The following is a 12,296-nucleotide window of genomic DNA, read 5'->3' as shown; positions in this document are numbered from 1 at the left end:
AACTTGGTAAAATTGGGCATGAGACAAGTGGTGTCTGGCTCTACACCAGTTCCTCCTTTACCAAGGCAAGGCCTGAAAATGGCTACGGTTCGGACCATGTCCGAAATGGGAGCAACAGCTATTTAAATGTATTTGCATGTATATACATTGACTTAATGGGCTGCACGCCCAGCCTTACTGGCATGTCCCCCTTTACCACCGTATTCGCCCTTCCGGAATTGGTGCAAAACAGACATGCTCCACAAAAGTCCGAGTTGGGCACTCCAGTTAGCGAGGAGGTAGGTACCTGGTGTCCGACAGCCCTTTCGTTGAGATCAGTGGAGGAAAAGGGGGAGTCCGCTGCTACTCTGCCAGAGGTCAGTGGAGGGGAAGGGAGTCTGCTGCTATTCTGCCTGAGATCAGTGAGGGAGAGGAGGAAGGGGCCCATGATCGGTCTATGTGGTGGGGGGGGGAGGTGGGAGATAAAGGGGTCAGTAATGTTATGGAGATGGAGCAATGTCTGTGGGGACCAGGGGGAGGCATTATTTGGCCCGGGGGAAACGTGGCAGGAAGCAACATTCTATCATTTTTGTTTTTTGCACATGTGCAGTTGGAGGTGCAGATCGGAGCTGCAGGATTTTGGGTCCACTAAGCTCTGTCCGCAGGTCTCTGCAGTGCGATTCGGAATCACTGATACTTTTGCAGGCAGAATGTGTATGGGGGTGCCTGAGAACAGGTCTAAAAGTTGGATCATCGTGGGCCGAAGGGCCTGTTCTGCGCTGTAATGTTCTATGTTCTATGAAACACTCCCAGTTTCAAGTCCGCCCAGCACTTAGAATCAAAATGGTAAAATAGGGCCCACAGTCTCATTCTGTAACTCCTTTTTCACCCCAGATCCTGAAAAGTAAGGAACTCCTCATCTCACTCAATAGGTGGGATTTTATGGCCTCACTCATCCCAAAATCATAAAATCCTGCTTGTAGTCAATGGACCTTCCCATTGTCCGTCCCTCGCCCGCTCCAATTCCTGTGGTGGGCAGGGCAGTAAAATTCCAGCCAATATCTCTCATAATTGATTAGTATTTAAGATCAAAATTTGACACAATCTAATCTTCCTAGTTTATTGCATATACTCTTCCTGATTTTGTCCTTGGTGTTGTATTCAGGGTATGAGTCTTTATCCATTTTTGGATTCCCTCATTAAAAACAAAACAAGAGTAATAGTTTGCTATGTTGTCTTGATGGATTATGTCATTACCGTCTTGTTGTTTTCATTAATGTAAGAAGGAATCACATCCAGATCTCATCCTAGAGATTTCCCTTTCACAGTCAATTACGTCCATCCATGATGCAGCACCTATTAAGGAGACTGGTGTTTGATGTCCCCCTACTGAATGAACATGCAAAGATGCCTCTTAAAGTAAGTCTGTGCTTTACTTAAATGCAATAATCTCTTTAAAGCCCATGGTTGCTATTTTGTTCCTGATATTCGTGGGAGAATGCTTATTGCCCATCCCTTGAGCTGCCTTGTGAAACCACTGTAGTCTAGGTGCTGTAGGTACACCCACAATGCTGTTAGGATGGGAATTCCAGGATTTTTGACCCAGAGGTAGTGAAGGCGTGGCAAAATTTCAGGATGGTGAGTGGCTTGAGGGGAACTTCCAGGTGATAGTGTTCCAATGGGGAGAGATTATCAGCCGTTGATGCCAGTGGCATTCTCCCCTCCTGCTGCAGTGGATGAAGATTTGGCTGAGCACCAAATTCTCTGTCCTCCCTGGCAGCAGTGGTAGGGCGTGAATGGCCAGAGAATTCTGGCCCATGTCTTTGCTGCCCTTATCGTTCCAGATAGTAGCGATCATGGGTTTGGAATGTGCAGTATAAGGAGTGCACTTGGTTAAAAATGTAAATCTTAATATGTGCTAATAAAAAGAATAAAGTTTTCCTTGAGGTGTCACGGTGATGATGTTTTAGTCTGCTGTGGGGTTGAGGGATGAAGAAAGCACGCTATCTTGACAGGAGCCTCGGTGCTCCTTCAGGGGAAGGAGGCAGAACCAGGGTCTCTTTTAGTATTGCAGAAAGAGGCTATTTGGCCCATCATGTCTGTGCCAGCCCTTTAAAAGAACTATCCAATTAGTCCTATTTCCCTGTCCTTACGATCATCGACCTGCAAGTTTTGAGAGGTTATTATTATTAAATCTACTTCAAGCATGCTTTCAGGGAGCACATTTCTGATCTTAATTACTAAAACATCTTCTTCTTGCTTTGCCTCTGTTACTTTCCCCCACTGTTGTAGGTCTTCCAGTCGTACGTTCCTGAGGGAGGCTATGTGCCCGCCTTCTCTGGGAATGATGCACATAAAATAATGAGGCGGAAGGAGGGGATGAAATAAAATCAATGTGATTTATAAAGTAGTAACTTTTGTTCAGTAACCAACTTGTCATCCTTCTCTTCCAGTTACTGACCAATCACTATGAAAGGTGTTGGAAGTATTACTGTCTCCCTGGAGGGTGGGGTAGCTTTGGAGCAACTTCAGAAGAGGAACTTCACTTGTCCAGGAAGTTATTCTGGGGTATTTTCGATGCCTTGTCCCAAAAGGTACCTTTTGCATGAAAAGCAATAGCTGGGATATCTATTTTATCATTTACCATTCCAACATTTCTTATTAAATAACCGGTGTTTATATTGAAGTCAACCTCACTAATCCTGTCTAATAGTTCCAAAAGCAATTATCAGTTGCTCAGTCCATTCCCTATTGTATTAATAATTATAATATCAAATTACATGCAGACTGGATCTGTCGAGCAATAGTGGTACAAAGCAGACTTTCCATGTTCTCGGAAAGTGCAATGTTTCTTACTATCAGAAGATCTCGTTGTTGGTGAACAGCAAGCTGCCTCTCATCATTTGAAACACAATTCAGGGAGGCCCCATAATCTTTGATGGCAGTTGCAGAAAGATCCTTAAATAGGCGGAGGACCCTGTTCTCCATGTTTATGATGTGATTTATTATTGTCACATGTATTGGGATACAGTGAAAAGTATAGTTTCTTGCACGCTGTACAGACAAAGTGTTCCATTCACTGGGGAGGAGGAAAAGAGAGAGTGCAGAATTTGCTGTTACAATCATAACTAGGGTGTAGAGAAAGATCAATTTAATGTTAAGCAAACACATAGCACTGCTGCCTCACAGCGCCAGGGACCTGGGTTCGATTCCCGGCTTGGATCACCCTCTGTGTGGAGTCTGCATGTTCTCCCTATGTCTGCGTAGATTTCCTCTGGGTGCTCTGGTTTCTTCCCACAGTCTAAAAGACGTGCTGGTTAGGTGCGTAGGGCCATGCTAAATTCTCCCTCGGTGTACCCGAACAGGCACCGGAGTGTGGCGTCTGGGAGATTTTCACAGTAACTTCATTGCTTATGTCAATGTAAGCTTACTTGTGGCACTAATAAAAAAACTTTAAACTGCTTTCAGGCGGCTTCCTGGGACAGCTAAAAGCGAGGACCAATATGGCCCTGTTGTTGGATGTGGAGAGGGTGTTTCCACTAGTCGGAAAAACTAGAACCAGAGGGCACAATCTCAGGCTAAAGGGATGAGGAGGAATTTCTTCAGCCAGAGCGTGTTGAATCTGTGGAACTCTTTGCCACAGAAGGCTGTGGAGGCCAGGTCATTGAATGTCTTTAAGACAGAGATAGATAGGTTCTTGATTAAGAAGGGCATCAGGGGTTATGGGGAAAAGGCAGGAAATTGGGGATGAGGAAAATATCAGCCATGATTGAATGGCAGAATAGATTCGATGGGCTGAGTGGCCTAATTTTGCTGCTATGTCTTATGGTCTTATGTTGCCACAGATAGGTCACAGGATCTAGTACTCAGAAAGTGCTTGTGTTTTACATGCACAGAACATTCAAACAGCAGGCCAATCACAGTCCTTTGCATCAATGCAAACTAAAATACAAACTGTGCAGCATTTAAAAATCCTTGAATTTCCCCAGAGAAAAACCTGCAAGTGATGGTCTCTCAGAATTCGAAAGATATAGGGAGTGGAGCTGAAGCTGAGGACCAGCCATGGTTGCACTAATCGCAGGGCAGGAGAGAGGGAACAAATGATCCACTCCTGCTCCTATACCTTACGCCTTTATAGTTTATAATAAAATGTCCTTGTACGTTTCGGGATTCACATTTCTGAGCCGAGTTGGAACTGGAATCTGCACTGAGCAAACTGGAAATAGTGGAGGGAGCGACGGGTGGATTTGTGTTCCTTTGAAGTGATCAAATGGATAGGTGCTTTGTTCTGTGTCTCTGCAGAAATATGATCCAGAGTTATTTAAGTTGGCGTTGCCCTGTTTGAGTGCTGTGGCAGGCGCTCTGCCACCAGACTACATGGAATCCAACTATGTGGCAATGATGGAGAAACAGTCTTCGATGGATACCGAAGGGAACTTCAACCCACAGCCCGTAGATACCTTAAGGTTTGATTGGGCAGTTTTTGAACACTTTCGCTTCCTGAAGACTTTCATCCCAATTGGGAGCAATCTTTATCTGTGCATTCTGATGCCATTAAATCCTTAATAATACTTGCTGCAGGGAATTTCTTAATGGTGACCAAATTCTCTTAAAAAAACTTAAAAGCAGCTAAAATTAATTTCACAAAGACAATATTTTTGATTTAGAAGGCATATTATTTTAAAATAACATAAAAGACCTACAGAATGAACAAGACATTAACCTCGGCATTAGGAGTTCTCTGAGGGGGTCAAACAGAAGCTCCTGGGGCTAGAAGACCTCTCCAAAGATCTGAGGCACTGAGCCAAAATACAATTCAATTAGAGCCTTTGCTTAGCTCTGAAACTCCTACTAATTAGCTTAATTAGTTTTCTTTCCATATTAATATGTTAATCCACATTATGACAGATTACCTCAGCCTGTTGCGATACGCTGCTTGTCATGATGATTTACTATTTGCCCATTCCCTTCCCTGGATCCTACTCTCCTGGCATGACTCACTTCCTGGCAACCATTGTTGCTTAGGACTCTTATCATGTGATTATTTTCCCAACAGCATACTGCCAAGATGGAGATGTGTCAGTCCAAGGCCCAAAAGTTTGACACATTCCAAGTTTCGACAATATAAACCTTATTGTTTTAAATATATTATGTTGCAGTCTATGCACCCAGAACTTGAAATTATCGCATTCTTGTTAGCTCAACCATAAACATTTGAATCTTAATCATAATATTCTACAACGTTTGCACTTCTGACTATTGTCACTGCATAGGCAGCACAGTGGTTAGCATTGCTGCCTCACAGTGCCAAGGACCTGGATTCAATTTCTGGCTTGGGTCACTGTCTGTGTGGAGTTTGCATGTTCTCTTTGTGTCTGCATGGGTTTCCTCTAGGTTCTCCGGTTTTCTCCCGCAGTCTGAAAGATGTGCTGGTTAGGTGAATTGGCTACGCTAAATTTTCCCTCAGTGTATCTGAACAGGCGCCGGAGTGTGGCAACTAATGGAATTTCACAATAACTCCACTACAGTGTTAATGTCCACCTTACTTGTGAATAATAAATACACTTTAAACTCTTCCAAATTGTAATTTTCTCAGTCTATTAAAATACAAATATTAGCTTCATCGCTTAATACTTAAAATTCATATTACATTAATCTTTCTTTTATTAATGGATCCACATATGAATAAATCATTAACAGATCCAGTTAGGTGTGAATCACTTTACCTCTTTCCTTCCTGCCTGATGCTAAACTAAGACACTTCCTGTGGTTCTACTGGCTAACCCAGAACCCCTGCCAAATAATTAACAGCTTCAGTGAAAGGGAGGGGTTTGGGGAGGGGAGGGAAGGGACATTGCAAAAGTTTTTTTTAGTTCGAATTCATCAGTCTCCCTATTCTCCTCTCTGCATTCTGACAGTGTGGTATAACCAGACACTTGTATGCATCTGAAATTATTCCATCATATTTCCCTCATAAGTATGAATGTAAAGTGTGACTTGTGTATTTGATTTTCGACAAAGAAAGATTCGGAATATTCAGGCTGCCTGATATAGATTTTCCAGGTTTGAATTGAATATTTTCTTAGGTTCGGAATCACCTGTTACTCTGTTAAACAGACTTTACTGCGATCTGGAGTGCACTTTCACTGCTCAATATCTAGTTAAGCTATAGTAGGTGGCATTTTATTCGGCAACGTTCGCATTTCTGACTAGTGTGACTCCATGGGTGGCACACTGCTGCCTCACAGTGCCAGGGTCGTGGGTTCAGTTCGTGGATTGGGTCACTGTCTGTGCGAAGTCTGCACACTCTCACTCATGCGAGACCAAGATTTCCCGCCCAAAGTCAATGGAGATTTCCATTGTCGGACCCTCGCCTGTTCTGATTCTAAGGCATTCAAGGTGGTTGAATTCCGTCCAGTGTCTCCTGGGACCCATAACACAGACCCTCTTATTGCTGGTGCTGAATGCTATGTTCCTTTCTGTGCGCCTGTCTTGAGAGGCATGCTGAAGGTATCTCGAGTGACTCAGGACCAATTGTAGTACAGCCAATTGGTTTATTTTACGTGAGATTATATGAATGAATATAATTCATTATATGCAGCAGGCTGGCACAGCGGTTCGCACTGCTGCCTCACAGCACCAGGCACGCAGCTTCGGGTGTGTGTGTGGAATTTGCACATTCTCTCTGGGTCTGCATGTGTTTGCTCCGGGTGCTCTGGTTCCCTCCCACAGTCCAACGATGTGCATGTTAGGTTTATTGGTCATGCTAAGTTACCCCTTAGTGTGACCCAAGATGTGTAGATTAGATTCATTAACCATGGTAAATGTGTGGTGTTACGGGGATAGGAGAGAAGGCCTGGATGAGATACTCTATCAGAGAATTGGTGCAGAGTCGATGGGCCAAATGGCCTCTTCTGCATTGTAGTGACTCTATAATTCTATGATTTCAGGAATGGGATACTTTCTATATAGCTGTCCCTAAACTAAGCCTGCAGTGTCTCTATGATGCGAACAAGATGGGTTCAATGTACCTCTGTACGTCTCTCAAAGATGCCTATCTAAGGCTTCTCTCTCCACAGAGAAAGGGAAAAAGAAAAGCAAAGGTTATCCTCTGAGCCATCTCTCAGCTGAGTTGAGATTTGACCCATTGAGTTTCGTGTTAAAGTCATTGCCTTTTATGAAAAGCCACCCTTTGGTGTGTAAGCCTTTGGTATTGGTATGTCTGTAAAGCTAAATCCCACTGCCAACCACAATGCAGAAATTGATTCTTTTGTAACAGAAAATACCTAAGCCTATCCTGTAAGGACATTAATTGTCTCAAAACTTCAACTAACATGCAAATGTAAAAGGCCGGATATCCTGTGGCTGGCCTGTCATCTGTATCCCATCTTTGGAATCATGCATTTTAAATGGAACTGAACCCCTTTATGTGCATAAACAAAATCCTTTTCAGCCCATACCAAGTAGGTGAAAATCCCAAAATGCTAATACACCAGATTTTTCCGGCTCACCCCAAGACTGAAAATTCCCGTCTGATGTCAATGAAAATATGCATGGTCTGTCCCTGCCCTCTGTGATTCCCATGGCGGGCAGGATGGGAGAATTCCACCCACTGATTTAACTCATTCGATGAAGTGGTAGAGAAATCATTGCCAAAGAGTGAGGATGCATTATGCCCCTAATGTTAAGATTGGTGGAGCAGGTTTCACTGATTTCACTGCCTTTGGTGATATTCCGCTACATGGCTCTGGGCTATTTACTCAAAAAATAGAGGCACAGAAGAAACAAGGGAGCATAAGGAAGTTCTGCAATGAGTAATGTTGAGGAGTGACTGGAAGATCAACAGATTGCAAAATCAAGGAATATTCCCCAACCATACTGAGTCAAGATAGAACTTCATCCAACTGATAGGAAGTGGACCAGATGAGTTAGGAGTCAACATGACCCCATTAAAGCCAAGTAATTTCAGTGGGGCTGACACATTCTTTATAGACCAGAAAGAAAGGACCTCTCCTAATGGGATTACAGAATTTTACAGCGTATGGTTGCACAAGTGGTTAGTACTGCTGCCTTACAGGATCTGGGTATGATTCCCAGCTTGGGTCACTGTGTGGAGTTTGCATATTCTCCCTGTGTTTGTATGGGTTTCCTCCATGTGCTCCAGTTTCCTCCTGCAGTCTGAAAGAAGTGCTGGTTAGGTACATTGATCCAAACAGGCTCTGGAGTGTGGTAACTAGGGGAATTTCACACTAACTTCATTGCAGTGTTAATATAAGCCTACTTGTGACTAATAAAGAAACTTAAAACTTTCTCGAGCTACCAGTTTAGCTTCACTACCCTGTCCCTTCACCATATTCATTTAAATCATCTGGTTTCTTTCTTCCAAATTGGAGCAAAATAAATCACATTTGACAGCACTTAACAGTTGAACTGATGATTCAGTATTTAGCAACACACCGTTCTGCCAAGAAATAGGGAGCAGGTATAAAATTCATCATTTGTCAATAGTTAAGGAAGAAGGGAGGAGGAGGGGAGGAAACTAAAATTCCTTAAAGTTATATGAATATGAAGGTGCAGTTCAGGAGGTAACTTCACTTCTTTGTTCACTTCCATTGTCAGTACAACTCTTCCAGAAAAACTGGATTATTTTGTCAACAAGTATGCAGAACACAGCCATGACAAGTGGGCAATGGACAAGGTAATCCTTTTTATTTGACTTTCATTCTTCCCTCATGATACAGAGAGCACTTTGCTCCTGAGCTTTCACTAATGCTGTTGTAGATCGGCTGCTTGGTTTATCTCATAGAATCGTTGCTCATTATCGCCCCATAACAGTGTGGCGGTGACAACATAGCAGTGGGGCGGCACAGTGGTTAGCACTGCTGCTCCACAACGCCAGGGACCCGGGTTCAATTCCCGGCTTGAGTCACTGTGTGTGGAGCCCTCCACATATCTGCGTGAGTTCCCTCTGGGTGCTCCGATTTCCTTCCGCAGTCCAAAAGACGTGCTGGTTAGGTGCATTGGCCATGTTAAATTCTCCCTCAGTGCACCCCAGAATGTGGCGACTAGGGGATTTCCACAGTAACTTCATTACAGTATTAATGTAAGGCTATTTGTGACTCTAATAAATAAACTTTAACAGAGATTAGGAAGTCAGTGCTCATGGGAATGAATCCAAACAGAGCATTGTTATTTACCAACAAGCTGTGCCACTGTACAGTGTAACCCACCTTTAAGCACATTTGTGCCTTACATTTTGCAGTGACATTTGATTTTCTTTCATTATCGTTAAGCTACATTCTAGTCACATCATAGGAGCATTCCATCCAGGTAGAGTATGCTCGTTGTGGTAAATCCCATGTTCTATATGGACCACCTCTCCCTAGCTCCATACACAATATCAGGAACTTACTATGTTGACTTGTGCCCATTAATCCTGCATTTCACTTCTTCATGAAATGTTTGAGCACAGCATACTTAAATACACGCTGTGTATCAATGACCGCTGGTTCAGTAGTATTTACTACAATGATTAAAAAGTGTAAAGTACATCTTGGATGAGACCCAAACTGCCATAAGATCAAAATAACATGGTGTTCTTTTTTCCAGTTTGCAAATGGATGGGTTTATGGTGAAACTTGTAACGAAGCTGCCAAGGTTCATCCTTTGTTAAAACCATTCAAACTCTTGTCTGAAAAGGTGGGTAGAAAGGAAATATTTATCACAGCAAATAAGTCTTATTGTACAGACAGTGATGGATTAGTAGGAATGATTAAAAAGTGACAATGTCAAAAGGAAAATGCTGCAAACTTGCAGAGTGAAGCCTGAACAGTTTATCATTATTTATGTATTTCGTTTTATTCCTAAAATGAAGCTACGGCTGTAAAATTACTCCAACGTTCAATTTTAGTTAAAGATATAAACTGCGAAATTCAGCAGGATATATTTTTGTTCTATTTTGTCTGAATTTTTGGTACAAGACCTTTGATCCAGAGTGGATAATGATCGCAATATGCTCTGTGAAGATAAGTGAGAATATTGGCACCAAATGGTTAGTATGATGAACTTTAACAAGAAGTCTCACAGCACCAGGTTAAAATCTAACAGGTTCATTGCTCACCTGATGAAATAACAACACTCTGAAAGCTCATGATTTCAAATAAACCTGTTGGACTTTAACCTGGTGTTGTGAGACTTCTTACTGTGCCCACCCCAGTCCAATGCCAGCATCTCCACACCATAGGAGCTTTAACAAAGTGAAAGATGTTTACGCTAAGATAAAGTTGATTACAGAAAATACTAACGGCACACTCTTTCAAAACACCAGCATTTACTAGAATATTTGCCATCAATTTGCCTTTTCCCCCACCTGACAGCTGGGATTTTTCAGCCATGCTCGTCCCAAGGTTGGAAGTCCCTGCAAAGGTCAGTGTGCATGGTCTCATCCCGCCCACTATGATTCCCATGGCAGGCGGGTTGGGAAAATTCTGTCCAACGTTTCCAGATCTGACAGATTTGGATTTCAAGGGTTGCTACAATCTGAAGTTGAAGATGTGGATATTGAATTCACACGCAGATCGTTCACACAGTTGTAACCAATACTTTACAGGGGAAAGGAATCCCCAGATCAGGTGTGCCAATTATAAAGCTTGCTGATCTGAAATATTTTAGAAAAATATCATACCTGTGCAAAACAAAGAAGGCAGACAAGTTAAGAACTCTCCAAATTCAAGAGTTGAATCTTAATTATGAACTGGGATCCTTCTGGATAATTTGTAAAAAACACAGCTATATTTTTCCAAAGCAAATCCTCTGCCTGTTGATATAATTCAAACATTGAAATCATATTGAAGGATGCTATTTGACCCATCTTGCATATGCTTTCCCTTTGAAAGAGCTATCCAATCGGTTCCACTCCCCTGTCCTTTCTGCATAGCTCTGAAAATTTCTCCTTTTTGAGAACTTTTATTTTATTCATTCATAGGACATGGGCGTCACTGGCTGGCCAGCATTTATTGCCCATCCCCAGTTGCCCTTGAAACTCAATGGTTTGCTAGCTATTTAAGAAGTCTTTGCCAGCCATTTCACAGGGCAGTTATGAATCAGCCACACTGCTGTGGTTCTGGAGTCCCATGTAGGCCAGGTCAGGTAATGAAGGCAGATTTCCTTCCCTAAAGGACATTAGTGGACCAGATGGGTTTTTCCAACCATCAACAATGGTTTTATAGTCATCAGTAACCTCTTAATTCCAGATTTTTTTTATTGAATTCAAATTTCACTATCAGCCGAAGCAGGATTTGAACCCAGATCCCCAGAACATTAACTGATTTTCTGGATTAATAGTCTAGTGATAATACCACTGGGCCATCAGCTCCCCACTAATATACCCGTGTTCCTCTATAAAGCTAGAAATAAATTTTCTTAACTCTCATACGTTTATTTAAAAGATCTGTCAAATGTTTACCTCATAGGTGAGACACAATTATTTCTATTATTATTCATAAACATAACCCAACCAAGCGGCACAGAGCTTAGCACTGCTGCCTCATGGTGTCAGGGACCTGGGTTCGATTCCCAGCTTGGATCACTTTGTGGAGTTTGCATCCTCTTCCTGTGTTTGTGTGGGTTTACTCTGGGTGCTCCGGTTTCCTCTCACAGTTCAAAGATGTGTGGGAGTTAGGTTGATTGGCCTTGCTAAATTGATCCTTAGTATCAGGGGGACTTGCTAGGGTAAATGCATGGGGTTATGGGGATAGATCCTGGGTGGGATTGTGGTCGGTGCAGATTCAATGGGCGGAATGGCCTCTTCCTGCGCTGAAGGATTCTAAGATTTTATGAAACTACTCTTGATGTATCCTGTTCCTAGAATTAAAGTTCAGTTTACTGATGTGGCTTTGAGGCATGAAAATTCTGGAAGCAGACCTTTTGAGAATTTTTTTGAAGCTGCAACTACAATTTCTTTGGACTAGGAGTTCATTGATAAGAACTTTTACAAACATATTTAACTTGTTCCTCTTTTTATTGTAGCCTATCAGAGAAGGGCCATAAAATGTTTAATTGTCCAACTGGATGTTGGAGGAAATGTTTTTCCATTTCATAATGAATGCATCACTCTGAAACTAATCATAGAATTTCTACGGCACAGAAGGCCATTCGGCCCATCAAGTCTGCACTGACCACAATCCCACCCAGGCCCTATTCCCATAATCCCATGCATTTACCCTCGTTAATCCCCCTGACACTAAGGAACAATTCAGCACGGCCAATCTACCTAACCTGCATCTTTGGACTATGGGAGGAATGATGTCTAATTGATT

At 42.5% G+C, this 12,296-nt stretch overlaps 1 protein-coding gene across 1 annotated transcript in view; it reads left to right on the top strand.

The window, feature by feature from the left end:
* The window catches only part of ryr2a (ryanodine receptor 2a (cardiac)), a 662,889-nt gene that overhangs the window by 487,368 nt on the left and 163,225 nt on the right, over positions 1 to 12,296 (top strand). The window contains exons 50-54 of the mRNA XM_080200677.1: positions 1,308 to 1,398; positions 2,433 to 2,573; positions 4,282 to 4,445; positions 8,599 to 8,677; positions 9,589 to 9,678. Coding sequence (XP_080056803.1) covers positions 1,308 to 1,398; positions 2,433 to 2,573; positions 4,282 to 4,445; positions 8,599 to 8,677; positions 9,589 to 9,678 — 565 coding nt within the window. The remainder of the gene's footprint in view (positions 1 to 1,307; positions 1,399 to 2,432; positions 2,574 to 4,281; positions 4,446 to 8,598; positions 8,678 to 9,588; positions 9,679 to 12,296) is intronic.

The sequence above is a fragment of the Carcharhinus amblyrhynchos genome, chromosome 12 (assembly GCF_965287045.1).
Source record: "Carcharhinus amblyrhynchos chromosome 12, sCarAmb.v2.hapA, whole genome shotgun sequence".
Lineage (NCBI taxonomy): Eukaryota > Metazoa > Chordata > Chondrichthyes > Carcharhiniformes > Carcharhinidae > Carcharhinus > Carcharhinus amblyrhynchos.
The sequence above is the reverse complement of the archived record's forward strand: the minus strand, read 5'-3'. Positions and strand labels throughout refer to the sequence as shown.